Source organism: Sprattus sprattus, assembly GCF_963457725.1.
Source record: "Sprattus sprattus genome assembly, chromosome: 12".
NCBI classification, from domain to species: Eukaryota; Metazoa; Chordata; class Actinopteri; order Clupeiformes; family Clupeidae; genus Sprattus; species Sprattus sprattus.
In genome coordinates, this window is record NC_137910.1 from 18,831,711 (window position 1) to 18,844,210 (window position 12,500).

The following is a 12,500-nucleotide window of genomic DNA, read 5'->3' on the forward strand; positions in this document are numbered from 1 at the left end:
GCAAAGATGTTACTGCAGATTTGTGTCCAGAAATTGGGGTCGGGAGATAGTGCCAGGTCGTATTCCCATTTTGTTTTGGGTAGTGTTATTGAGCAGTTAGAGATCGAGATGAGTTTGTAGATATGAGATGTAACTTTTTTGGGTTGGTTCACAAGTTTTAAGAGTTGTTCACTGAATTCAGAAGGCTGCAATGTGTTGTTGGTTAATGTTGTGATAGAAATCCATATTTTTTATTGACTGTGGTAAGAAGGGGAGGTCTGTAATAGAAACCGGAGAGCATAGGGATTGTTCTAGGTTGAGCCATGGGTAGGTATGTGTATGATGTTGAGTCCATTTGAGTAAATATTGTAGTTGATTTGCCAGGAAGTAATTTTGGAAATGTTGTGCTTCAAGTCCACCTAGTTCTTTCATATTTTGTAGGGTTGTGAGTGAGATTCTTGCTTTTTTGTCTTTCCAGTAGAAATGGGTTGTCAAAGAGTCTAGATTTTTGTCTGTGGGGGTGGTGGGGATCATGGAGAAAAGGTATATGACCTGAGGGAGGGTTTTCATTTTAACTGTAGCAATTCGACCAATGAGTGTGAGTGGGAGCTTGTTCCAGCGTTCATAATCATCTTCAATTTTTTTTAGGAGAGGTGTATAGTTAAGATTGAACAGTTCTGACAGCCTGGGGGAAACTGTGATCCCTAAGTATTTGATGTTGCCAGTGGTGAGGTTAAGGGTGGGGTCATGGGCTGCAGAGTCCCAACTGTCTTCAGACAGTGGAAGTATAGTAGACTTTTTCCAGTTTATTGTACAGTGTGAGATTTTTGAATAATCTTAAATGATATTGAATGTTTCTTTGAGGGATGTGGGTGGGGTCTGTAGGCATAATAGGAGGCTATGTTTTCCGTTGGGTTGGTCTGTCTCTCAGCTGGATTACGCGAAAACGACCTGGCCTATTTTCATGAAACTTGGTAGGGAGGTGTAGCATTAGCCGAGGAAGACCCCCTTAAAGTTTGGAATCTATCTGGATCACAGGGCGGTTCCACTAATTATTTTACAATACCTTTCTAGTAACTACTAATATATTTACAGCATAACGACTAGGTAGTTATGGGCACCATAATGACATAGTGCATGGGAGAGCAGCGTTGCTGTAGCCTGGATACCAGCCTGAACTCCGCCCACAAAATTTTTGGTCTGGGAGATTCAGTCTGGAGTCGAGTTAGTTGGGAGGGTTTAAACGGCCCCGAAAAGTGATCTGACCATTCAAATTGTAAGGGCGGGCTTTATACGTTGATGGACAGATATAGATAGAATACCGGTATACATCGAACAAAGATGGCGCCGTCTCGGAAGCTTAGTGGGACATATTTTATATGATTAAAGCTATCTACACGACTTTTATGTGTCTACATTGACTCGGTTAGTTGTGTATACGCAAAACGAGTGTTGCCGAGGATTATAGGTCTTTACTGAAGCACTCGAGAGCATTATTGATAGGTTATGCTAACGCGTAGAAAAAAAGAACATTAAAACAAATGGTAGCTTCTAGCCTTGAGTGCTAATTAAGTAACGTGAGCAGGCATATCTCAACAGATATGACAGCGCATTCATTTTGAAAGAGGAACAGAGAAACGCGATCAAGGCATTTGTCGATTGAAAAGATGTTTTTGCCGTCCTTCCTACGGGATCAGGTAAAAGTTTAATCTATCAGATGGAAATACTACGTTGCTCTGATTGGTTCTAGGTATCCAATTCAGCGAAGAGGAATTTTCTTTCCTGGTTCGTTGAAACACGCCCCATAATCACAGCCCAATAGTTCGGTCTCAGACTCATATTCTGACTAGAATTATGAGTATGACATCGTCAGGCTAGCGTTGCTGCATACTAACATAAAACTAACAATAACATATAACACATAAGCAGTAGATAAAGAAATAAATGAACAAAACTTCGACTATCACTATTATTACTTCTACTTTTTAGTTGGTAGTTACTTATTATACTGTAACTTTATTATTATTATTATTATTATTATTGTTATTAATATTATTATACTATTTAACCACTATTGCAACAATTTCACTGTCTTGCCCAGCATATATTTGAATTAATATTAGTTATTCAGTCACTATTACTATTATTTTACAATGAAAGTAATGATATTTGTCATCCTGTACCATTCAAAGGAGGAGTGACATGGGGACGGAGGAGATCAGAGGAGGTGACGGTTCCCTTTGGGGGGAAAATCAGACCCTTTCTGGGCTTTCAGTCTTTCATCAGCAGATTAGGGGCATGAATACACCATACACACTGCCACACACACACACACACACACACACACACACACACACACACACACACACACGTGTAAGCACACACGTATGCATGCACATGCATGCACAGACACACACACTCACACACACACACACACACACACACACGAACACACAAACACACACAAACACACACACACACTCTGTTGGTATCACCCCCTCTGACTACAGCACTGATCCAATTACTTCACCCTTTCATACATATCCTACAGTCAGTTCTTTTGTCAAGCTCTGATAATCTCAGTCTTATGGTATCAGTTACCCCACACAACACAGCTACATTGAGAAAACAATACAAACATGTGCAACACAAGACAGTGGAACAGGGGGTCCTTCCAATGAAGCCCTGAGTGTTTAGAAATAGGACACTATCTGCACTTTCCTTCCCTGGAGTGCAGAAGGATGAAGGATGTGTGTGTGTTTTTCTGTGCTCATACTCACATACTCCTGTGTGTCTATGTGTGTGTATGTGTGTGTGTGTGTGTGTGTTTGTACTTGTATGTGTGTGTGTGTGTGTGTGTGTGTGTGCATGTGCTTGTGTTGATGTGTGTGAAAGACAGAATAAATGTTTGTCACGTTGTGTGTGTGTGAGTGTGTGTGTGTGTGTGTGTGTGTGTAAGCAAGAGTGTGAGACACACCATACCTTACTGGGGGCCTCGAGGCGTGTGGTCTGGCAGCTGTGGTGGGGACGCTCCTGGGGGGGACCCTGCTCTGTGAGAATCTGGTGGGGGGAGGGGGAGTAGATGTTTGCTGATGGGGGGCACACTGGAGAGAAGAGAAGGAACCGGAAGCTCTGCGTGTCCGTCTGTGAAGCTCTCTGACTCTCCAACCCACAAGCCCACAACGGGAGCTACAAGGAGAACACGAGAAGAATACAGGCTCTGTGAACTGTGTATGTATATGCTTAATGGCATGTGCTAATGTGTGTGTGTGTGTGTGTGTGTATGTGTGAATGAGTGCTAATGTGTATGTGTGTGTGTCTGTGCGTATTTCTGTCTGTATGTGTGATTGTGTATGTGAGTGTGTATTGTAGGGCAGAATTGCACCTGATCAACACAATGCCCTGACCTCTGCCTGCCTTCAGACAGACACCTTTTACCTGTCACCTGTCAAAAATAATGTGGATGTGCGTGTTTGAGTGTGTGTGTATGTGTGTGTGTGAGCTGTAACCAATTTCAGTCATGTAAGCACTCGTAGTCATCATGATGTCTCACCTCTAGGGATGACACACGGGTGGGGTCCTTCAGAGGAACTGTCTGCAGGTGAAGGCGTCCACTGGGGTGCCTGATGGTAAACACGCAGTGGTCCTGCAGCAGCTCCATGTCTTTCACAGCCCACCCTGCTGAGGGGGTGTACACTGGCAGCCAACTCCGCATGGACGGCGAGGAGAGAGGCGCTTTGAGAAGCTACAAGTTAACGATATAAATACATCCATCAATAAATCATTCCAGACAGACAGACAACAAAAACAAATCAATCAATGAAATGGCATCATTCATTAATTTCAGCATTTAAGCATTACATGGGAAAGAAATGCGTATGCAGGAATTGTGTTTGTCTGGATGTGGGCAGGTATAAGAGTGCACACATGTGAGGGTAAGTCAATGTGTGTGTGTGTGTGTATGTGCGTGTGTGTACCTGATACTCCTGGTTGGGTCCTGTGTTGGCAAGGATGTAGAGTTCACCTCTGGAATGCTCAGCGTAGTAGACCAGCCCCGGTTGCCGTGGCTGCACCAGAGCAGGGGCGTGGTCTGGGGCGGAGCTACAGATTACTCTTACTTCTGAGCTGCTTTTACTGGTGCTATTGAGTGTCAGTAGCTGTCCATCACCTGAACGCCCCACCTCCACAAAGAACCTACACCCAGAGAGGCCAACAGGGAAGACTTTTAAAGACACTTATTGGCTCTGAGACATACTAAAAAGGTGATTTGTGTAGTTCTATGGTATAAGTACTAAGTAAATCTGAAACCAGCTAAAAGGGTGTAAGCTGCTGACTGACATTTTTTTTCAATTCTTTAGTTCTTATTGTAATATGATGTCAACCATTTTGAGAATGGCTTCAGAGTAAACTGCATTGCAGAGGGTTCTGAATGAAAATGCAACCTTTATAGACCTCAAAGTACACCGTCACAAATGCACATATATGCATAACACACACACCCACACACACACACACACAAACAAACACACAAGCTAAACACACGCACACTTTCAAACAATGTATTGGGTGAAGATACTTACTCAGGGTCATGCTCCTCATATACTAGAGTGTTTCTGGCTCCTGCCTCATTCAGGTCCAGGCGATACACACTCTGACACTTTAGACCCTCCTGCCTACTGTAGAAGAGTGTGTTATCCGAAGCCCATTCTACAAAGGACACAGGCGGACACACACACGCACGCAAACATACACACGCAAACACACACACACACACACACATTCTTACAGTAACTATTCATCTTACTTTTATCTTTTGCTTGTTTGCCTCTTTTTTGTTGTTGTATATTTTTGGTATTTTATACTTTATACTCATGTGTTCTTTATGTTTTTGTCCTTTTTAATCTCTTATTTTATTCTATTCGCTATTTATTTAATTATTTTGTGTGTGTATGATGGATTTTCTGTTTTTAAGCTGCCTCTGTTCTCTCCCATATAGTAGGACCTTTACCTGCAAATGCTGATGGCTGTGACATTACTGTGACCATCACCATAACAATAATCATCACATAATAATGACATATACACATGTAAGGCAACTTCACTCGTTCCCTCACTCTGTCTCTTTTCTTCCCCTCATACTCTACACTCCACTGTGGGATTCTGTTGCAGTCTTTCCACCTGATTTACCTTCAAAAACCCTCTGCTTACAGCTGCCCATTCCCACCAAACTACTGTGCACATATTCTACTCTGCTTATAAAACACAATGTATACCAGCCTTTTAACCCCCAATATAAAAAATTGCCATCATGGACACAGTTTTGTGTTTCATTGCTCTGCTTATGCTTATACATTTAATAAAATAACATAATACATTTTGAGGACACTGCTACCCACTAAGATGTTCTACAACCATTTGTATCCAATTCTGTATTACATTTCTGTATGTGTATGAATCCATCTGCTTTCTCCTGATTCTCTTTTCTCCTTCTCTTCTCCCTTTCCTTCTGCCCCCTCTCTGTCTCTATCTCTCTACTTGGCCGGCCCCAAGCAGATGGGTCCCCCCTTTGAGCTGAGGTTCTGGCAAACCAAGGCCTAGATGGTATTTTCCCTCTCAGGCCGAAGTGTCCACTGTGCTTCTCGCCATGCACGTTACACATGCCCAGAGCGTTTGTTGTTATTTATCTTACCAAAGCTGAACACGTTGTCCAGAATGAGCAGCGGGTGGTGGGGTGTTGTCATGTCGGACAGCCGGACCACAATGCACCTGGCCTCCTCTTGGTGTGGGGCCTTGACTGTGGCAGCCATCAGGCTCTCACCTGGGGACAGACGCACCCTCTGCAGGCTCCCCTCCTCCTCCTCCTCCTCCTCCTCCTCCTCCTCCTCCTCCTCCTCCTCTCCCTCGCCTCCTTTAAGCCATTCAACACTGAGAACCTTCTCTGGTTTAGACTCACCTGTAGATAAAGATAGAGTTACATACACACACACACACACACACACACACACACACACACTGGCCTTCTTCTCTCGCTCTTACAGCTCCATCCCTTCTCTTCAGTCTCTTTCAGCTTAGAATACCTCAACTACATAAACAAATACTTAAATTTTTTTGGTCACTGCAGTTGTTATTGAATAATCCGTCTTTACTCAGCTGTTAACTCCTCCACAATACCCCCCCATGACTGCATGTCTATGTAACTTGTATCACACTGTAGTCTCAGCAGGTATTTCAGAGTATGGGTGCCTAATATTTGCTCACCTGGTCCACGCAAACACCTGTAGATGATGCCTCCATCTTCAATATAGCTATGAAACCGTCCCTGGACCTACACAAAGACATAACTGTATATTTCTGAAATATGGTCTTTTTCGCACATATGAGCCAAATATTATGTGATACGTGATCTGGTGACATGAAGACAAAAAATAAATGTTTGGCCTATTCATTTTAGTTTGTTTGTTCTCTGAAATGAAACTGTCTCCTCTATGTTTTATGCTCTCTTGGCATACCACGGTGTTGTCCGGGATGGCGGAGAACTTGTTGTAGGAAGCCCTCAGCTTCCTCCTGTACCGCTGAACAAGATTCCTGTACCTCTGCTCTTGCCGCGGACATCTGTAGAACTGCACACCATGACAGCACTATAAAAGAAATGACCAGGGACATTATCAAAAAAGCCCTATGTGGCCCCTTCTGCCTGTCTCTTGAAGGTATAACAACCCGCGGGTGTTTGATTACAAGATCAGATTCCACTCATTCTCTAAGGTTACGAAAAGTTAGACGTAGTTTAGCAAGAGACACATTTACTCCGACAACATCTTTTATAATAGATGAGCTAAGTAATTAGTCAATTGATTAGCATAGTGCCACGACGTGTCAACCTTACCGCAGGATAAAACCTAGCTGCTACTATGGTCGGCTGGACATTCGACGAGTATGCACTTATAGTGAAGGCACGCGATAGAGAGCGGGTGATCGAGTGCATTTATTCATCGCAAGTGCAACCGAATATTTCCTGTTTCAGATCTCCTCGGACAATGATAACATTACGTTTAAACTCGAGGTCCTGCTATAATTCCAACGTCGACAAGATCCTCTGATTAAGGACGCGAAATCGGGCAGAGCACGCTAGAAAGCACACATTTCACCCCACTGTTTACATGACAACCTTCCACTTGCCCCGGCGCGACACGATGGCGTATGTTCAAGACTAAAGTAATCGATTCCAGCAGTTCAGCACCATATGTTAGTACGGCTCGTTCGATAGTGCTGCATATGAATTGCTCTTCTGGCGTCTCATTTCACAGGAAGTGTACGGAAGTGTCACCTGGCATGCTGCAAAGCGGCATTAGAGATCAGGGATTGTGTTACCGGCGGGTTGTCGAGAATGATCAAACCTTACAAGAACTGATTTAGTTTTGAAAATCAACGACAAATCACTGTGACATTTGTTCATTGTTACTGTAAATCCCTTCAAGAAAAACTAGGGTTAAGACGATGGAGCCAGAACAGACTGACAATCAGGTTGTTAACGGTGTAACCTCAGACAAATCAGCTACTGCTGCAAATGTCAGGCAATCAAGCGACGACGGAACCGAACAAGAGCCGACCCGAGGGACAGATGTGGCCAGGGCACGGTGGACCATTCTTCGGCAGGTAAGGGAGCAGACACTGGGGTGTAAAAGCTTGCATTAGTCAGCAACATATCTAAAAAGAAAAGCTAACATGTTGGCACCAGACTTCACGGCACCAAGCTGCAGCATATCTTAAGTGTATCTTTGATTTGCTCTGTTTCATTTTTGGCACAATTATCTGAATTCTTACTTCTGTAAATGTCTTTACTTTACGCGACATGCATGAAAGGCAAAAGCCTGAATCGTGTCAGTCATTGAAACGTTTAGTGTTAGGGACTCGTTTTAACATAACATCATACAATTAGGCTAGCTGTCTAACTAGCCTGTCAGTGGACAGAACAGTAAGCGCTTAATATTAACTCCTACGTACAGTACTCAGTTCGAGTGTAGGAGGCTGCTTACTAGCAGGGTGAAGAGGAGGCCGACGTAGGAGTATGCAGTCGTAGTCGCATTATGGACGAAACATCAAAGCCTTGAATTCATTATTTTCATCTCAACTGATAGTTAAATAACAAAACACACCGAGTTTGAAGCCTATTATTTACATAGAGTCCCTTCAAAAAAAAAAGTACCTCGGATGCTCCTAAAAGTCAGGATTTTCTACTCTCTTTTTAGCATTCATAAACAGCATCCAGCTATCTAGTATTAGCCATAATTTGAGCACACTTGTCACTGAACAACAGCATCCAGGACAATTAAAAGCTTATGTGTAACTAACTTATGGCCTACTAAATGTGAAGAGAGAACACAGGGGATGCCACATAGAGTGGATAGGATAGGATACAGACAACAAGGCTACTGAGGAGAGGAATGAGAATTGTCATGGTTACAGTCACAAGGCCTTTAACAGCCTGGATCACAAACAGTTGGAGTACCAAAAGCAACCCCCTATTGAGAACTCTAAGAAAACACTAATATGCTTTGGTGTTAAGGTGAAGCCATTAGTTTAATTTCATTTTACATCTAAAATCAGTACAAAAATCACATTCTTTATTTCTTCATATCAACCCATACAGGCAGTGTAATACCAGAAGTGACTCCCAGAGATAAACTCAGCTTAAACAATAGCTTGCCTCTGTATCAACCCCATCTCTATGCTCTAATAAGTAATGAAGTCATGTCACCCTGAATGTTAAAGGTTGCAAACATTTCAAATGAATGTGTGCTATGTTGTAGACTTCAGAAGCGCTGCATTAACAGATGTTTTGTTATAGTGCAATGTTGACTGGTTTGCTCCCCGCTGACAGGTGCTGAAACAGAAGCAAGTGGACAGTGGGAAGGTGCCTCAGGTGTCCGTGCGAAGGTTCTCCTCTTTCAGCTTGTTCTCCAGGAGCAGGGTCGTGACCCCTGACCCTGATGACCCCTCCGAGGGACAGTGGGTCGAGTACCGAAGTGCCTCCTCGCCTCAATACAGTGCCTTCCTCAGGTAGACCCCAGGGTTAGCAGGCGTGTGAGTGTGTGTGTGTGTGTGTGTGTGTGTGTGTGTGTGTGTGTGTGTGTGTGTGTGTGTGTGTGTGTGTGTGTGTGTGTGTGTGTGTGTGTGTGTGTGTGTGTGTGCTGGTTGAGTTAATGAGTGATACATGACTCCGAAACCCACATATCAGTTTAGATCTCTATACAATGAAAGAAGGATTCTGTGTGAAACATAAGCATGCTTCAGATGTAGTAAAACCACATGCGCTGTATTACTTACCTTGTGTTTATATTGAATACAAGGATAATATGTTGGCCTTATGGTGTGTGTGGGCTAGTTTCTGTGGTATGTTTACAATGTGGTTCTTAACGTATAGATGTATTTGTTATTTAAGTGTATAATGTGTGGTCTGTGTAATTGTGTGTGTGTGTGCTGTTAGGTGTGTAGCTGTTCGTGTGCGTGTGTGTGCGTGTGTGCGTGTGTGTGTGTGTGTGTAACTTTGTGTGTGAGGTTTGCGGTGTAACTGTGTGTGCTGTTAGGTGTTTGTGTGTGTAAGACTGTGGGTGTGTGTGAGCTGTGCAGTGTGTAACTGTGTGTGTGTGTGTACACATGTAAGACTGTGGGTGTGTGTGAGCTGTAAGTAAGACTGAGTGTGTTTGTGTAACTGTGTGTGTGAGCTGTGCGGTGTGTAACTGTGTGTGCTGTGAGGTGTGTAGCAGTGTATGTGCGCTGTGAGGTGTGTAGCTCTGTGTGTGTGTGCTGTGATGTGTATGTGTGTGTGTGTGTGTGTGTGTGTTTGTGAGGTGAGGTGTGTAGCTGTGAGTGTGTGTGTGTGTGTGTGTGTGTTTGTGAGGTGAGGTGTGTAGCTGTGAGTGTAATGTGAGGTGTGTAGCTGTGTGTGTAATGTGAGGTGTGTGTGTGTGTGTGAGGTGAGGTGTGTAGCTGTGAGTGTAATGTGAGGTGTGTAGCTGTGTGTGTAATGTGAGGTGTGTGTGTGTGTCTGTGTGTGTCTGTGTGTGTGGTATCTAGAGCTGTAGTGTTTCATCTGTGCGGTGTTGTGTTTCAGAGACAACCTCGGACCCATCAGAGTAACTGAGGTGCTCAACAGCTTTGACAACACCGGAAATGTCTGTGAGTAGACTAAGTGTTCAGCAATCTCTCACTTGCTCTCTTTTCCTGGTTTGCTCTCCGTCTCCCTCTCTCTTGCATTTTCTCTGTGTCTGTTTCTCTCCTGTGTCCCCTGATTCCTAATTCCTAAGCAAGACTTTACCCAACTTCAGATGTTTTTTATACTAGTGAAATCACTTGAACTAGTGAACGGGTGATCTGAGCATCCAGAATTGAGTGTATCAGATGCGAACCACTGAGTACGACCTGTTGATTTGTGTATCCAGAATTGAGTGGCTGAGAATTGAAATTGCCTTAAGGGTGAACAGATAACACATCTTAAACACTTTGAGCGATTTGAGATGATGATATAAATAAGTGTGGAATGAGATGGACCCCTGCAGGTGAGTACGCTGATGTGTGCATGTGGACTGGACAAATGGCACTTGAACTCTGCTGCCATGGTGATTAGAATGCTCTATCCACTGTTGCCATGGTGAGACACATGCTAGCTGTACAGTCATGGCTAAGGAGGGTGTGTGTGTGCGTGTGTGTGTGTGTGTGTGCGTGTGTGAGAGAGGGAGAGGGAGAGGGAGAGGGAGAGGGAGAGGGAGAGGGAGAGGGAGAGGGAGAGGGAGAGGGAGAGGGAGACCAGATTAGGGGTCCCATGGCTTTTCTTAAAGTCAAGTGCAGATCTTCTCTTTCCCTATAGCAGGCAGCACTGAGCCTGTCAGTGAGAAGTTTCAGACACACTGATCTGGAGTTCACAGCTCCCTGTGGGTCAGCTCTATGGGGTCGCCTTTGTGACAGAGGAAGTAATGGGAAACAAATGTTTTTTAGTGTGTTACAACACTTTAGTTGAAGAGTTTTTTCTGTGTCATGTGGTCATAACTTACCCAAAATTAGTATTTGTGGAGAGAGTGTTAAGATTACAGTGGCAACGAGAGAAAGTCACATGAGCACATAAACTGCCATTCATACAAACCATTTTTGGGTGGGTCAGTGCGTGTGTGTGTGTGTGTGTGTGTGTGTGTGTGTGTGTGAATACATATACACACACACACAGTCCCCCAAAAATCTACATTTCATAAAACAGCAGCCACATAGCTTCAGCAGAGTTAGTCAAATATTTGGAAGGATACTGTAAATGATGGGTCTTCAGACACCTTTGATCATGTCATGTTGTCGAACATGTGCTTAATCATTAAGACCAACTTAGTAGTTTTGACTGAAACCTGAGGAGGATCCTGGGAATGTGTTTTGACAGTTTTTTGACTGTAAAATAAATGATCAATCCTTGAGTGGAGGAGTTCTCTTTTATGTCCAAAGTGCAGTGTGTACTTTAAGGGGGATGTGTGTGTGTGTGAGATGTTCAGTGAGTGTCGGGCTGTATTGCCGTGGGCTGTGGGGCTGACGTGTCATTACGGGGATAGAGTGTTGTTTTCATCTGCGCTGAGAGCCCGAGGCGTCCTAATGACACGAATGGCTGATTTCTCTGGATTAAGAAACAAGAGACTTCCTGCTGTTCCGCAGGAATTCATGATCCCTCGCTGAAGGAGTTTGTGTGAGTGTGTGCGATGTGCGTGTGTGTTTGTGAGCGTTTGTGTATGTGAGCATGTGTGTGTGTTTGAGCATACGTGTGTGTAAGTGAGTGTGTGTTGGTGAGTGGGGGTTTTAGAGTTGTTCTCTTTGGCCCCCTGCCCCTCTCTAACACGAGGTCACCCCTGCGCCTTTCAGACTGTCCTGTCAAGCACCCCTAATTGATCTCACGCATTGGTACACCCAAACATCTTCCCCAAGCCCCTGTCAGATAGTCTGGGCCGCCCCATTGTCTGGGTGGGGGGTGATCCATCCTTCTGGTTATTACCTGATCCCTCTGCTCCCCTTCATACCTTCTTACCCCTCCAAATCCTGCCCTGCAGGGGGGATAGAGGGGGGCAGGGGGACCAGAGCCCTCCCCCAACTCAATTCCCCAAAGTTCCCCCCTGACTCCTTCTTGTTTGTCAGCAGTTCCTAAAGAGGTATCAGTGGATTAGCGCTTCCCCAACGTGTGGGTTTTTCCAGAACGTTCCACAGGAACAAGGGGGCCTTAGTGAGAGTGAGTGGCTGTGGCTGCTGCTGCTGCTTGGAGGGCTCTTGTTTTCGGGGCAGATCAAGGAGACACACAAAAGGGGTCTTTGCAGAGCCCCCTGCGAGCGAGCGAGGGATGCTTCAGGTCAACAGGGAGACGAGAGGCTCATTGACTGACGAGGTGGTGGTCTGGGCTGGGGGTTGGAGGGGGGGCACAGATGGGACACCCCCTCCACACTCTTGTACTCCCCCTCGAGGGTCACATGTTGGGGTGGGGGGATGAATGTTATTGAGAGCTG

General features: G+C 44.6%; 2 protein-coding genes across 3 annotated transcripts in view; one reads left to right on the forward strand and one right to left on the reverse strand.

Annotated features, from left to right (window-relative positions):
• Positions 1-7,128, reverse strand: part of prepl (prolyl endopeptidase like) — a 13,119-nt gene extending 5,991 nt beyond the window's left edge. The window contains exons 1-8 of the mRNA XM_080848504.1: positions 6,863-7,128; positions 6,489-6,617; positions 6,238-6,304; positions 5,669-5,932; positions 4,560-4,686; positions 3,957-4,173; positions 3,533-3,724; positions 2,962-3,168 (exon numbers count right to left, since the gene is read on the reverse strand). Coding sequence (XP_080704630.1) covers positions 2,962-3,168; positions 3,533-3,724; positions 3,957-4,173; positions 4,560-4,686; positions 5,669-5,932; positions 6,238-6,304; positions 6,489-6,617; positions 6,863-6,961 — 1,302 coding nt within the window. The 5' untranslated portion in view covers positions 6,962-7,128. The remainder of the gene's footprint in view (positions 1-2,961; positions 3,169-3,532; positions 3,725-3,956; positions 4,174-4,559; positions 4,687-5,668; positions 5,933-6,237; positions 6,305-6,488; positions 6,618-6,862) is intronic.
• A 190-nt stretch (positions 7,129-7,318) lies between these two features.
• Positions 7,319-12,500, forward strand: part of camkmt (calmodulin-lysine N-methyltransferase) — a 118,363-nt gene continuing 113,181 nt past the window's right edge. For both annotated transcript variants that reach the window (XM_080848685.1, XM_080848686.1), the window contains exons 1-3: positions 7,319-7,632; positions 8,858-9,036; positions 10,091-10,155. In XM_080848685.1, coding sequence (XP_080704811.1) covers positions 7,474-7,632; positions 8,858-9,036; positions 10,091-10,155 — 403 coding nt within the window. In that variant the 5' untranslated portion in view covers positions 7,319-7,473. The remainder of the gene's footprint in view (positions 7,633-8,857; positions 9,037-10,090; positions 10,156-12,500) is intronic.